This window comes from Anopheles aquasalis, chromosome 3 (assembly GCF_943734665.1).
Source record: "Anopheles aquasalis chromosome 3, idAnoAquaMG_Q_19, whole genome shotgun sequence".
NCBI classification, from domain to species: domain Eukaryota; kingdom Metazoa; phylum Arthropoda; class Insecta; order Diptera; family Culicidae; genus Anopheles; species Anopheles aquasalis.
In genome coordinates, this window is record NC_064878.1 from 8,752,501 (window position 1) to 8,768,585 (window position 16,085).

General features: G+C 51.8%; 2 protein-coding genes across 22 annotated transcripts in view; both read right to left on the reverse strand.

Moving 5' to 3' along the window:
• LOC126577456 (MAP/microtubule affinity-regulating kinase 3-like) overlaps window positions 1-16,085 on the reverse strand; it is a 52,141-nt gene that overhangs the window by 27,666 nt on the left and 8,390 nt on the right. For 12 of the 21 annotated variants that reach the window (XM_050239108.1, XM_050239095.1, XM_050239096.1 and 9 more), the window contains exon 1: window positions 1,650-3,026. In XM_050239108.1, the coding sequence (XP_050095065.1) occupies window positions 1,650-3,014 (1,365 nt within the window). In that variant the 5' untranslated portion in view covers window positions 3,015-3,026. Of the gene's footprint in view, window positions 1-1,649; window positions 3,027-6,280; window positions 8,264-16,085 lie in introns of those variants that run through there. The other 9 variants (XM_050239092.1, XM_050239091.1, XM_050239086.1 and 6 more) reach the window with 2 other exon arrangements.
• Window positions 3,128-16,085, reverse strand: part of LOC126577458 (uncharacterized) — a 46,895-nt gene continuing 33,937 nt past the window's right edge. The window contains exon 3 of the mRNA XM_050239109.1: window positions 3,128-3,267. Coding sequence (XP_050095066.1) covers window positions 3,262-3,267 — 6 coding nt within the window. The 3' untranslated portion in view covers window positions 3,128-3,261. The remainder of the gene's footprint in view (window positions 3,268-16,085) is intronic.

A 16,085-nucleotide genomic window follows, 5' to 3' on the forward strand; every position in this document is an offset into this window, starting at 1 on the left:
CGCAGAACGTGTATATATATAGCAGTCGTCTTATTATGGTACACACTGTAGCGCAGCGAGCGGATCGTGCTGCTGTTGCACTGGGTGTCCTTGGACGCTCTCGATCTTTAGAGAATGGAGGAAACTAACGGCGAGGTGCTGCTGATGAGAGCCCATTAGCACCATAACAGTACATCATACGCACGGTGCAGTAGCAGGCGCGTGTGAGCCTTAGCCCGAAAGGCCAAGGCTTGCAATAAGCAAAGCAGCATCATAAAGTACATCCGGTAGTTACTGGTGGATGGGTGGATTGTAGTGTATCGTACGGGCGCGAAACGGACAGCCGTGTGCTCCTCCTTCGCATCAGACACATAACGGAAAAGCCTCCACTAAACGAGGGCTCTCCCTCTCTCTGCTGGAAGCTCCACCACAATTGGCGATGCAATGGTGGCATTGGTAGTGAAGGGCATCACTACGTGGCAAGTGCAATGTACGTTGTCATGTGCCATCAATCACTGACTGTAGCGAAGGGGTTGTTGTTGTTGTTGTGGTCTCTCTAGATGGAGATGGGCTTTGGTCTAAGCTCGCTACTTGGTGCTACTATGCACGCTGCTAATCTATTTTAACTAGACCACGTAACGAACAACCAGATTGGCATTAATTTGTTCCGTGAGGAACGTTTCTGAAACTAGGTTAGTTAAAAGTTTTCCGATGATCCGTCGAGGCAAGAGTACTCGACAAGAAAACCGCAACTTTAGTCGATATTCGATAGGCTATAAATCATAGAAAAAGCAATTTTACTTAGGAGCATGTTTGGTGCGCACAATGGCGTGTGCACACTACTGCTGCTGCCGACAGCCGATGCAGTTGATGGGATTGATCTAACCGGCCGCACGTCAAGGTCGAAACAATCGCCAACATAGTTTACGGAAATTGAAGCAAACTAGCAGGCACAACAACCGATCGATCACGCAACGCTGACGTCTGCTGCGCCCTTTCAATCGAACACGATTGATTCCCTTCACAGTAGTTGCAGAGCAGATGCGCTTCGACGTAACGCGTCACGTGATGTGGCGACGGTGAAGATCTTCCACCATTAAGCTCCTTCCACATTCGACCATTGCAAGCTCTTCGTAGGTTCTTTGCGATGCAGACTTTCAACATGTCAACGGCATGATGATGATAATTCCGGTCGCGCAATATCCGCGCGCGCTCGGGTGGTTATCTTATCGACCGCTTGTGTCCACGACAGTCCTCAACTCTCAAAAGCCCCTGCACAAGATAGGCAAAAGCAAGATAGTACAGTAAAGTACGACGGCGGTCGAGAGGTGAGACTGGTCTGGTGGTGGTCTTGTGAAATGGTCCGATGATGATCATCAGACCACCACAAACGCACAGAGGACTAGTTCGCCGGGGCAGGGGAGGTGACGTTGGTAGATAACAATATTTTAATTACACATGTTACCGAGGGGAAGAGCGCCGATCAAGTGAACTGTGAGAGAGAGAACCGGGGGTCGTCTTGAATCAAAAATCGATTACAATTGCAGCAACAGAATGCCAGCTGTGACAGTTGATGCGCGCCCGGGCATCATTTCTGAGAGAGTTCTGTGGTCCATGTTCCGATGCTGCACACGAGAATCCTTCTCTTCGCATAGACACCTCGAGTTTACCTGTACTTTGGGCGAATGCGAGGCAACAATCTGTTTCATCATCTCCGGAGTAATCTTCTTCTCGGTGCCGGCTTGAGCTGAGGTCTTAGCAGAAGACACCATGGCACCACTAGCAGTCTGCAAAGTCGTCGTACCACCACTACTGCCCATCGACGAGGAACCACTTGTCGTCGAACCGGAACCGGTGGTGGTGCCGCCGCCCCGATGCGATGATGATGATCCTCCTTCCTTCTTCTCAATCGAACCCACGACGGTGGCCACCACTCCTCCTCCTCCCGGTGCCGATGGTTTCGGGGCTGTAGCGGCCGGAACCAGGACCGGTGGTTTCGGGGCCAGTTTCTTCAACCGTATCGTCTTGACCGTCGCTTCGGCGTTTTTCGTGTCGGAAACGGTTCGATTGACGATGCGTGTGGCCTTCGGTTTCGGCCGGTAACCGGTGGTACCCCCGGTCGAGCTGCGTCCTTCTTCGCCACGCTTAAATACACTGCCACCGTGGCGCAGGTGGCGCATACCGTCCTCATCGTCACCATCACTATCACCATCCACGCTACCATCGTCCTTCTCGAGGTAACCGAACCCATTGCCAGTGGCCACATCGCTAATGCCGGTGTTTAGCAGGCTCGGTAGCTCCCCGTAGTGCACCGGCCGTGCATCCTTCCGTGAGCGTGGCATCAGCATCGGTGATAGCGGTGAGTTCGGTGTACTGATACTACCACCACCGAGATGCGGATGGTGTGATGATATGGTGGCCGCTGCTGCTGCCGGTGGTTGTAGTACCAGATCGCGCCGTTGCTTCATCCGCTCGTCAAACTCCATCGTGTTGATCTGGAGCTCGAGCTTCTCCAGTAGCGAAAGGGATTGCACATCCACCGCATCGCCATCGGTGGTGGCGGCGGCCACAGTGCTGGTGTTGCTGCTTTCCGGTGTCGCTTTCGTGATGTCGCTCAGCTTTAGCGAGTAGTGGTCCCGTATGTCGACCTTCTCGCGTACAGCGGGGGCCGTTGTCGTGGTCGTAGCTGGACCACGACCAGGTAGCTCGTTGCGTAGGTTCCGTTCGTTCCGAATCGTTGTCGTCGAGCGTGGTGTCGGTAGAGGGGACACTCGTGATCCTGCCAGTGGTCGCCGGACACCGGTGGGCGAAGTGATGAGATGCGATGGTGGTGCTGCTGCTGCTGTTGTCGAGGACGAGGAGGAGGCCACCTCCATCTTGACCGGTACCTTCAACCGGATGCTCTTGCGGATCGTTTCGTTCCGTTCGAATTCCTTCGAACTCATCGTGCTGCCACACTTGTGCGCAGGCGAGAGTGTTCCACAATCTGTCCTCAACAACTCTTTAGCGAAATACACACTAACAACTGCACACATACACAACCGTATCCGATCGAGAAGTTGGTGCTGCTGCTGGTGGTGTAGTGGCCACTTCTTGCACTTGTTATCAGCGTCGGGGACTTTGGCTTATCTGGCGTTTGTCCGTCTGTCTGATGTGTCACACATTCGGCCACTGGCAAGGGGACAACACTGTGTCTGCTGCGAAAGAAGAACTGCGGCTGCCAGTGAACAACAAGGGAACCTCGATTCCGCGGCTGCACGCAACACTGTAGACAATCCCTATTCACAACTGCATCACCAGCAGAAGGAGGAAAGAGAGAAGATCACATTATAGATCACGGGGCACACGATGACGACGGTGAGGTGAAGCGCGATGTGTGATGTTTTTCGTACTCCCCACCGTACACCGTAACAGCAGCAGCAGCAGCAGCAAACACTAGACGTGGAGATGGAGATGTCCTTCACCGGAATGAATTCGCGCTTCTCGCGATCGCAGAGAGACGGACAGGTGTGTCGATGGTGGTGGTGGTGATGGTGTGTTGCTACCGCAATACCCAATATCATCATCATCATCATCATCACAAGACAAACAGATGGATCGTCACACTAATACACGGACACAGGACAAGACATAAATATATATATAAGGACATCACGCAGAAGCACCGAAACCAAGAAACACACCCCATGACTGTAACGGGGTGTCGTGTCCGCAGAACACGCGCACGCACTGCTGTACAACACCCAGAGCCCTAGAGTTTGCCCGCTAGTTGGTCGTGGACGCAATATCTTATCTTGGGCACACACTCCCTCCCTCCCTCTCTCCCACTCCCCCTCTCTCTCTCTCAAACACTCTAAGGTTCCGATGAAACCGACTGTATCGTACGCCAAGTTTCGTTCGTTTCGCGCAACAACACCGACCCGGTGTGTGCGCTGGGGCACTGATAACGTTACTGCCGCTGATTACTGGTACACTGTGCACGGCAAAAGATAAGATTTGGAGAACGAAAAACTCAACACTCTCGGTGACACAGTTGCTTGTGGCTGTTGGCTCACTAACTGTGAGCCTCCAAACGTTCCATTGGCACAGGGTGTAGAGTTAGTTGCAGCCTCAACGAGAGCAGCCCACATACATCACCTTCCGACCACCACCATCTGCGAGCAGTGAGAGAGGTGATCTGCCTGTCATGTGACAACTGGGTGGTGAACTTGACGAGCTGCGTGGAGACCAACACGCCTCACAGAGAGTAACACAAAACCCACCGCAGCAGCCAGGCCAGCACAGCGAGAATAACCTGCGCAGCACCTTTTCGCGTCTTTAGTTCAACAGTCTTGGCGGACGTGATGGTGGACGTTACGGGTTTGGAAAGCGTTGGCACGTAGTTGCGCGGTTGTGTTCTTTTGCTCTGCTCCGGCTGACCAAATCGGATAACACGTCAACGGAAGTACCACAACTACACACATAAACGGGGCCACTAAACACTGGGACCTAGCGTGAGCTCGCGTTACGCGATCGACTCTTGCAGCAGCAGCAGCAGCAGCAGTAGCGCACGCACGTCACCTTGCGCATCCCCGCCGCCACGCGTGTCCAATTCGAAAGGGAACCCGAAACGACTGTCGTTTGACTGTCGCGCGCGCCGTCGTCTTCTCGTTACACGCCCCTGAGAGAGCTCAGGTGATATGGAAAGGGTGACAACAATAGCAGCAGCTCTTCTTGACGACACAAGCAACTGAGCAAACTCAAGCTGCTGTTGCTGATACACTTAGCGACACTTAGCGACACACTGGACACCGGATGGATGGATAGATGGATGCACGGTGTGTCTGTGTTGGAATCGGAACGAAGAAAGTCACCGGCGCAACGTACTCTTCTTCTCACGATAACACACTTTTGGTGTCTAGCGATGTGTAGACTGCTGTGATCGTTGCTATATGGCGACTAATGTTGCAAAATGGTCGCCAAACACGTAGTGCCGCCGCCTACTGGACCAGCGCACTCGACTCGACTCGACTCTGCTGCAGTGAAGTCAACTGTACCGAGCAACGGTGCGCGAACTGCTAATGCTACTGCTCCATATCGGAGGAGCGGAGCACAGCAATGGCGCGGCGCAGCGAGCAATTGGCCTCAGCACGACTCTCGCTGCGAGGAGGACACACGAGGAGACGTGGGCTAACTGGCTGGTTGTCCCAAAACGGAAGGCATGCTGGTTGGCAATCGAACACACATTCAAACGTAAAAAAAACCGATATCAATCGTGTGTATGTGAGTGGCCACCCCGTTTCAGCCCCAACTCTCTTTCGCCTCTCGTATGATCGTATTTATATAGCACCACCCTTCGCCCTCCGGTTATTATCAGTTTGGGAAAAAGGTGCGATAGCAGCATGGTCTCTCCTCCCCACCCCTTTCCCTGCACACAAATCAATAACGAAAAGTGACAGATTTGAGCGCACTGGAGTACCCCAGGATCCTGGCGATATCGCGAGCAGTTTGTTGCACTTGCTGCTCTGCATAAGCATTCCTCGCACTTGGTGTGTGGAGAGTGAGATCCCGTGAGAGTTCCAGTCAGTTGTTTACTGAACACTTGTGGTGGTCAAGTGGAAGGGTGTGACGGGGTCCACAAATATGGTCAATGAGTCCGCGCCACGCGATGACTCATCCGACGTAGTAGCTCCAGTTTCGTGCCCTTGAACGGCGACGCTCAGCCGGTTTACCCGGCGGACAAGTGGATCGATATTTTCGTTAATGGACCGTAACTCAAGGGGCGGATGGTCGCCCGCTTAAGTCACTAAATGACCAACGGTTGGCCGCGGCTGTAGCAGAAGAAGAAGACGGTGATATTTGGAAGTAAGGCTGACAAGGTCATGACGGACGAGGTTACCAGGTGCCGTGTGCGATATCTTGAAGGGCACCACCGCCGCTATCGGATCCGGAAGTTCGGGTCTCACGGTGCACAGGAAATGTCATGTATTTCCTTGGCCGACTCCAAGTTAATACCAGCGATAGTAATTTCAGTTGGTCACATCATCTTCTCAATTTCTGGATCAACATACAGTTGAAGAAGGACTTTGGTTCTTTGGGAATTGCGTGCAAACAATGTAGGAAGAAGTGAAGCGAGGGGAATAAATAATTCAAGGGCACCCAGAAACATTCCTGACTATTGATAAAAGTACGAGAACTACGTAGAAAAAGTTCCAATATTATGAAGAACTCTCCGCAGGTGGGTATATAACCATCTGGACTGGAGGTTGCCGATCATCAATTCCGCATAGGCCCCCCCTCCGGACTATGTATGCATATTTACCTTGTCCCTCTTCACATCCTGGGCACGGGCTTTGGCACTTTTCACTTTATCGTGGATGGGTTTACTCTTGGCTACCACCGGTAGCCCACCGTCGATCATCGTCACCATCACGCGACGATTCGGATGATTCGCTGGCGCCACTGCCCCGGTGGAAGGTTTGTTGCTGCTGCTGCTGCTGCTGGTGGCACCATTATTGGTCACTACGGTCGCACCAGCTGTTGTACTACTGCTACCACCCTGCTGCTGCTGCTGCTGTTCGACAATCGATGCAGCTGAGGGTGAATGATGATGGTGATGCTGCTGCTGCTGCTGCTGATGATGATGATGGTGGTGGTGGTGATGATGCGCATGGTGATCCATTGATGCACCATTCTGTTGCTGTTGTTGCCCATTGATGCCAGTACCGGGTGAGGCTCGCCAACGGCGCCCTTCCCTGGCTCGCGCCAACACGATCTGCGAATAATCTTCCTTCGTTAACGCATCCGCCGTTCCGCCTTTATGGTGTGCGGACGTATGGTGTGCGTTCTGTAGGAGTACGGCTGCTGCAGCCGCCGCCTGATGCCGACTCGCCTCGACATCGTTCGACTGGATCGTACTGAGCCGGTGATGCTCCTTCCGTTCCCGTTCTTCCTTCTCTTTGCGCAACTGAGCGATCGTGGTCGGTGTGTGGGACTTGGAGCGCTTCAGAAACTTTAGCATCGGATTGCGCACCCGGTACTGGACTGGTGCTGCTACCGGTGGTGCCGTGTCCTCATCGGCGCCACCACCACCAACAGTTGCAGCACTTCCGGTGGTCGCCGTCGCTGGATCCACTAACCGTCGGAAGCTACCGTCCGGTAACTTGACGTAGCAACCTTCGGTCGTCTTGTGGTACGAATCCGACGGCAACTTATGGTAACCGTTGTCCATCGTGCGGTAGTAGCAACACTCGGTCCGGTGGTACGTATCGTCACCGGATTTGAAGAACTCCCGACTACTACTTCCACCAACGCCGCCACCGACGACCGAACTAACCGACCGATCGATGATCTCTCCGGCACTTTCGGACGACAACAACGTCGTCAGATCGTTACTGGCCGTCGTGGCACAGCTTGGGCACGGTGGGGCTGGTACTGCCGTCGAACCGGATGTCTCATTCGCTATACCACTACCGCGCGTCCCCAGCAGGACACCGTACTGGTCAATGTTTTTACTCTCCGTTCGGGCCTTCTGCATCGATTCACGTAACCGTGTGCCGGCACTGACAGCACCGGTGCCATCTTTCCCCGTTCCACCGGAACCGGCCGTGAACGAGTTCTCCTTCTTCAGCAACCGTATGCTGGCGAGGGCCGGCTGTACCGAGCTGTGCCGATGGTAGATCTTCTTCCCGTTCCTCGTCACCGTTCCGTGGTGTGGATGATGATGGCCGTTGTTGTTGTTGTTGCTGCTTGTGGTGGCAGTCGTCGCCGAGGACGATATCTGGCCCATGGTGATGTCGCCGTTGCAGCCACCACGATAGTTACGAAGGTCGACGGTGGGATCTGCGTCCACCTCCCCTAGCACCACTTCCGCGTTCCGAGGCCTGAATGATGTCGTGTACGTCGAGGTGTACGAGGCGGCAGCAGGTGCGTCTAGAAGAAGTTTACTGCCGGTCAGTGTCGCAACCTCGTACATAGCGTCATCCGCGCTCGCGTACCCGGTGGGTCCTCTCTCCCTATCGTCTATCACGAACCACTGTATTACTTCTCACTCTCCGTTGAAGACACTGGCACTAGAGTGGACTAGTGGACTAGTGGAAGTTGTTTGGAAAACTGGGCGTTCGCTCACATTGAATGTTTTGACACTTTGGCTCGGGACATTCACTACTGAACTGCTAAAGAAGCTGCTGCTGAATGCACGTGTCGCGTGTCACTAAATACGGTCCCATTTTCACTTGATCACTGTTGTAGTATTTGGCCTGGAAGATGAAAGCTTATCACTATTACAATGCGCCACCAGTTTTTCCTGAAGTCGCAGAAAATGTTTCCAGCTTTGGTCGCACAAGTTGCAGAAATCGAGAGGAAAACGTACGTAAAGAGGAATTGAAGTATCGCTGCTCGCTCACATCCAACCATCCTTGCCACTTGTTTCTTGTTTTGTCCCAGAAAAGTCTATGCTGCCTCACAGAAACGAAAACTTATACCGTGTTAATAATTTAAACGAAGGAAAGCCAACAAAAAAACCCGCAGAAATTGCAGAGAACATCAGTTATTCCATTTGCAGCCCCTCTCCGTTAAGACAGCATCCATACGGCAATGCAGCAACCGGCAATCACCAACGGTTCGTGACTGGCGTCGTCGTCGTCGTCGTCGTCGTCGTCGTGCGACGTTTACCGAACAGACAAACGTGGAAGGAGCTATGCTACTGCCCCACTGTAGCACCATGTGTGTATTTGTTCACGTGAATCACGAGATTTCCGTGAATTTTAACCAACAATATTGTCCGGATTCAATCATGCGCCCTTCTTACAGCTCCACAGCCACGATTAATCATCCACTTCTGTGTTCCCCATGCACCGGGGGGGTAGAATCGTTTACCAATTAATCTTCCAATGACCAGCTGCTGCTGCTGCTCTCCAGGGATTCAAATTTACGAGGAAAAGTTCCCTCAGTAAGCAAACATCCCCAGCGCAGCAGCAGCAGCAGCAGCATCAAGACTAATTCGTTCCTAAGCTGTTGCGCTCTCGTCTGGACGCTCTTCTTCAAAATGGGAAAAGTTCGATCGTGGTGGCCCCCCGCCTGTATACAACTCTAATCTTACGACCGTTTTGTAAAAACAATGCTCTCACAACACAACATGCGGGTCTCCTCCTCGCAGGTTAAGCGAACGAAGATGATGTAAACTTTTTCCCACCCTGTCCGGGCGGTCCGGTCGTGCGGAACACGCACGAAAGTGCCATACTTTTGAGAAAATGAGACAAATGTGCCACCGTGTACGAGGGAGAGCAATAGAGAACAGCGAGGAGAGGAGACGTTAGTCAACTTTGCTCACCGACAACAAATTGGAACACTAAAAGCAGTCTTGCACGAGCTTTCGATGGAGCCTCGACATTTTTCGAGTCCCAAGACGCCGTCGTCGGTGTAATTCCTTTTTATTATATGCCCTCTCTTGGAGGGCGAGATGAAAGGCACGGACTGGGAGAGGAATCCATGGCGGGGGCAGAGGGCGAAAGGTTAAAAAGAAATACAACTTCGCTCTCAAGTCCACCGGAGGAAAATAAGTGCCTCGCCCGAACTTGGGAAACAATTTATCGAGTAAATAAATTGGACTATAAGGGGCTAGGGTGGTCCGGGAGTTTCCGAACTTACCTCCAAAAAGCCATTGATCTCCGATAGAAACCTAGGGGGGATCCCCAGAAAGATGCAAAGGGCAGTGTGGGCAGGCAAAAAAGGTCAAACATACGTACTTCTCGATTAGTACCGGCGCCGTCTGGCAAAAGCACTGGGAATGTAAGTTCGCATCGTTTCGCATCAATGACCGAGAGACCGTAAAAAAATTGACCAAGTCTCATCTGGTGTATACTAGGGTGGGAATGGATTAGAACCGCGGAAATTGATTCGTAGCTGAACTGCACGCACCGCTGCTCCTCGATGGCGCGCTTCACGGGAAAAGACACAAGCGAGACCGCGACGCGCGACACTTGTGGTCGGGCAGCGAGAACTTGAACTTTCCTCCATCCAGGAAAAAAGGGGGTCGCCAACCACTGACTGGCGGCGCAAATGCGTCAGTCAGGTGGTTGGTGCACGCGAACATCGAAAACGTGAAGACTTCTCTCCGGGAAACTCCGGGAGTCTGTAATCAATCGTTAACGCCCCAGGTGTATCCGCGACAGCCAACCATACGATGCCAGGAGGATCCACGATCTCAACTTTCTCTCCAAGAAGCGGCGCGACTTCTGGGCAACACATCGCCAGGGGTTTACTATTTACTGTAACAGATTTCGTTTTCTGGTCGGTTGGCAGTCAGTCAGTCAGTCAGTCAGGTCGCGGTGTCATTAGGTATGCAGCATATACGAGGGGAAAACTTTCTATCGCCTGTGGGTTGTATTCCGCTGAAGAAGTCTTGATGGGGCGGAATGTGTGTCGAGGTAAGGTGTACCCCCCGAAACGGAGGAATCACCTTAAACCACAGACACGGACACGGAACCGCGACAATGACATCATGCAGCAGACTGTAGCTGCAGAGTGCGACAGTGTTCTCCTTTTTGAATTCTTGATCAACTGACCGAGACACGCGTTGCGTCGGGGTTTTTTTTGAGGCTGATTTGGCAACCAAGGGGGTAGTGGTGGTTGGTCGGTCAACAGAGTAAATTGATGCCACCATCTCACGGGGTCCATCGAATTCCGCATCACAAATACGCGCGCACTCCGTAACAATCGTAACAATTGATTTCTATCGTTTTCTATCGTTACTCGGTGTGTCAGGGTGACTACTAGATGACAGTAGAGCTAGTTGCAACCGCGTCCTGTCATTAAATCAATTCCCACTCGAGTGCATCGAAGTGTGCTGCGCGCGCGCGCCTTCACTCCGCCGCCGCCGCCATCAAAGCAGAAATGAAAGTTGGCAACAACAATGGCGGATGGCGCGGCGGCAATACCACCTACATTTGCACCTGCGGTTGCAATCTGGTGAGACGGGGCTGAGAGTGCTTCTTTCACTTCGCAGATCTCCGGCCAGTGCTGGTGTCTCCCTGAGCCCACAGACCGTCATTCACAGTTGGATTAGAAGAGTTTTTGGAGCAAAACACATTCCAACGGGACGGAACAAGCGGAGAGAACTTGTTTAGGAGCCTGTTTTAGCTGCTAGCAAACCTCCAGTGAGCCTATAACCTGCTGCTGCAGCTGCCACTCACTATCTCGTCGTGACCTTGCAGCAACATACACCAGCAGGCATCATATGCTGGCTAGTTTGTGGTGTCCGGGATGTGTGAGTGCGTATCTTTGTCAGATATATTTTATTCATTTGTTTGTGTTGTTCCGTGCCCGTGCCGTGCAGCGCCTGGCCGCTTCAAATCTTGGCCAATAAGCCAACGAGATCCGTGGCACACCACCTGCCCCCGTGTGTCTTGTGTGTGAGTACCACCTTCACACACCCGGGGGGGGGGGGGGGGGGGGGGGGGGGTGGGTGGCTGTGTCTCCTGAGAATGAAAACCTGTTCGACGGGTTTTCTGGCGAGCACGCGCGTGTGTCACCATTACACGCGAAATGAACGCATGACGACGAGTTGGTGTTGTTGGAACGACGTCGAGTAGTCGGTGTCTCAACCTCGATTGGATTCTGTGAATGAATATATTGGGGAGGGGAGGAGGAGTAGGCACTGGAACTGATCTGGGTTGGCTCCATGATGTAGCATACTCCTCTGTGCTGTGTTGCTAATAATGAAAGTATGAGTCACTGTCGCCAGCTAAAGGCACAAAGTAGAGGGCGTAGGTGGTAAAGGATGTTCTTATGCCCAACTATTACGAACGAGTCCTTGTGACTAGGTACCAACGGATGGCGGAGAGCAAGAGATGAGCGGAGGGACCTTATTTATATAACCAGCACACCGTGAGCACATCGGAGTGAAGGGAGCTTTGTTGTTTACCGCGCGCGCTTACGGCGGAATACGCTGGAATTAAACCTTCCTCGAAGACGATGATGTTCGAGGGAACACAAGGCAGAACACGAATGGACGAAACGAAACGCCATTCTTTTCCGTACGAATTACGTCAGCCAAAGCCCTACGGTGATCGGTACACGGTGCTTTAAGAAGGCCAGATTAATGGCCTCTGGCGCCCTGGATAGCCCTAAAACAAATGGTGCCTCCTTTTTTCGCTCTCTCTCTCTCTCTCTCTGTGATTGGCAAAGGCAATTTCCAAGAATACAAAATTGGGTGCTGGACCCCAGTCTCCCACAGGCCCCCCCACCCCTTTCTAGTGGATATATCCTTCAAGGACACAGCTTGAAATTGAATTTACTTGGAACGCGCTAACCTCGTCAAAGGTTGATTTCGTCGGTGGTCTCGGTCACAATGCGGGGCCGAAAGCGATCGAAAAAGTGCGAAAACCACCCCGCGCACTCTCTCTCTCCCTCGTGTCTAGGCAACATAGAATCGTATATTCGCTGCTGGTGACCATGTCTTGGTGCGCTGTAATTATTGTTTCCGCAATGCCGATCTAGTGCACGCCAAATCGCGTGTTTCCATTTCCATTACATACCGAATTCTATGTTTCAAAACCTTTAAGATAAGCACCGTTTGTGCTGGAGAGAGGTTTGAATATAGTTTAATCCTTTAGTTTTTTTTTGCTTATATAAAAAAAAACCTGCTCACAAGACGTTCAACTACACGCAAAGCCCAAACTCAACTGCACTATCGAGCTCTCGCTCTCTGCTCCTGGTGGAGTTGACGTGCCAGGAATTTAATTTCCATCTCGACAGCTCGATTACTTCAAGCGTGCAGTCGTCGCGTGTCACCAAGGACACGCGTAACAAGGAACCCAAGGCGGACGGGGGAGGCTAAAAATCGCCTTCGGTGCACTCCCCCCATCGGTGCACCACAATCTGTGCTTTCCAGAGAGAGAGAGGATTGACTGGTTTTGTGATAGCGCCAGGCTGGCTGGCTGGCTTTTTTTTCTTGGTATTCCAAAAACCTCCGGTCATTAAAAAGAAAAATCAATCACGAGTAAAACCCGTCAACTGAGGTTCCGGCCATCGTGGCGGCTGTTGCGTGATTTGCTCAGCTACGAGTGTTATCGAAGATCGAAAGTTGAAGTCTTTCAAGTCCGAAGGTCTTCAAGACCCGCTTCCAGCACGAGTTCCGAGGTTTCCGAAGGAGAATGTGGAGCAGCAAATGGTGCGAAATGGGCCGCCGGGGGAGTGCAGTGCAGTGCGACGACACGGATCGATGGTGATTATGGGTCGACATACATTTTACGTGCTCCACACCAGAAAACAGTGTTTGTGAGTGGGAGTGGGAGTGTCGCGCGCTAATGAAGCCACTAGGCCCCTCCCCTCTGCTCTACCGATGGTTAGCCGGGACGCTGCCAAAGCATAACTAAATCATATTGCACATGCTTTCCCTCCGCAGTCGCTCGTGTGTGCTCGTGAGCAAGTTATGAGCGTGTATGGCACAGTTTTTCCAACATCCCCCCCCAACACACCGATAGAAGCACGCGGGGAGAAGGTCATCGGGAAACACAATCGCCAACTTATGCTAATTAGATTCGCATCCGCAAAACCCCGGGGATGGAGGGGGGGGGGGGGGGTGCAGCCGCAGGGAACATGACCTTCTGACATCTCTCTGCTATAGCGCGCTTTCTTCACTCTTTTGCGAATTATTGTTGCCAGCAGAGCTGCGTGTGGACGACAATAAAACATCTGCAGAAAGTTGCGTGCTTTACGACCCGTCCGACCACCGAGCACCGGAAGAAAGACACATTGGCACACACATTAACCTACTCTCCTAGGGGGAGGGGGGGGGGGCTTCGTGCGGTGCAGCTGTGCGCTGATGCACGATCAAGGTTGATTTGAAGCGATGAGAACTGCATCGCGCACGATCGAGGAGGCTCAATTGAACTCTGTTGGCTGACTTTACAGAGAGAGAGAGAGAGGAAAAAATAGTTAACAAAGAAATTACGCGAACTTATCGTGATCTCAAGTCTAGAGAGTCCCGCCGCCTACCGATTCATGGGAAAATGGATAATTTTCCAAACAATCGACCGACTGAGTCAAGGTCTTTAAACACTCGATCGGCGGGTGGGTGCAACTCATGCGGCATGGACAAGCATCAGTGAATGAATCGATCTTATCGTGCCCGATGGGTAATTAAAATGGAAAGCTATTAACCATGTCACTGACTGCACGGCACATGAGGGAAGCGTGAGTAAGTAATGGGTTCATCACGGAAAATAATTCTTCTGGGTACGGGCCCGTGCAAAACAAGTGGAACAGCAACCACCACAAGGTCATGTATGTTTTTGCGGTGACCAGAGAGAAGCCACAATCCACGGGGCCAAAAGGGGAGAGCCTAACGGTGCATTCGAAATGGCGAGGAAAGTGCCACAAATTACGCGTTTTATTAGTCTGCGTTGGAGTCCCAACGATTTTTTTTGATTGATTTTAATGATGATTTGATTTAAAACCCAACAAACCCCGTCCTGCGCTTTTAGTACACACCACGATCGGTGTGCTGATGGATTGAAGAATTGAAAAATAAATCGAATTACCGATTGGTTTCGATCTGGAACAACTGGAAGCTTCCTGGAGCTACATCACAACAGCGTGTGCGATCTTGACAACACTGACGAACTATTGTTTGACCGACAGCGCGTTGCATCAGCGTAGCAACAGTGTAAAGTCTGTCCGTTCCGTCAGCAGCAGCGCTAGTAGCTTGCCCTTCCCTTAATGGACAATCAACAACAACAAAAGCCCTTTGGCCAACCGGTGGCCGAGAGCTGGTGGCACTGGAAGACGAGAACTACTTGCCAGCCAGCCAGCCAGATAAGTTTGTGCTCCGTGCTGTTGATTGTTGGTGACTTCTTTTCTCGCTCCCTCTCGAAGGAATTTGTTTGCAGACCGACAATAGAATAGAACCGCAGCCCATCATGTATCAATACTGCCTTTGCCCTTCTATTTACATCGCGGTAAGATTGGATTTGATGACATTGGGAATGATGGAAAATTTGTCGTCAACTCAATCGCTACATCTTATTTGAATCTCTCTTCACCTTCTAGGTCCACTAGAACACATCGTTCGTGACCGTCAGACATTTAAAATTCCAAATTAACCTAAAAAAGGGCACCGCAATGGTTGGGTAATCCCATTACCCAAGTTTCTCCCTAGAGAGGCTTCGGGGACAAGTGAGACATTAGAGCAGACCGCAGATCGATTTGTGTCTCGCCTCGGGTGTTCCCGGGGGTAAAGTTCCTCTTCCGGGATATATCAGTTCCCTAAAGGGAAGGTTTCATTACACACGCAAAAAGTGTTTGTTTTTCCGTGGAAAATGGTTAAAAACCGACAAGGAAATCAGCTGACGCACATGGTACACGGTAATACTCTGCAGCTAATTGGTTCCGTTTCCTTCTTTGTTTTGGTTTCTCCGCACGAACATTAGACCCATTTTCCCTCTGGGGCACCTGAGCGTCCACCACACGCATTCTCTCGACAACAACGAGCGGAAGGTTCATCGCTTTTACCACATCTTGGAAGCGAGAACCGCAAAGGTGGTGCCACCAAGTCGCGCACCCGAACGAAGGGACGGAGAGGAGAGTTGTGACATCTGTGGTCGTCGTTTTCGAACTCGAACCAGAAGACGACGAGGAGGCGCACAATCTATCGCACTTCCTCTCTGCTAGAGATTTATGGATTTTTTTTTGTGTGCTGGCTGGCTCTCAGTCAAAAACCACCTCCAACTGGTTACACGCCAAAGGCGCCACACAAATTCGTGCCTTCCTTTTTTAGGGGGGGGGGGGGGGGGGGAAGTCGCATAACACACAGCTCCGGGGAAGAGTAAAACACTTTTGGAGTCTGGAGAAGTCACGGGAGACGCTGCTGCTCGGTTTGGCGGAATTTATTGTGTTCCCACCTTCTAAACGCAGAGGGCGATAAGTTGCCAGCCCGCATTCGACGGAACGGAACCTCTCTCCATGTGTAGCTTCAAGGCTACAACACAACAGGACGTGGACACAATTCGCAAAATGGAGCCACCACGAGCCCTGCTCCCTCTGTATTATCGAATAAAATTTTCAACAACGAAACATCGCAAGGCTACCAGGCATACGGTAGCGAACCTACAACGTGTCGTTTTGTG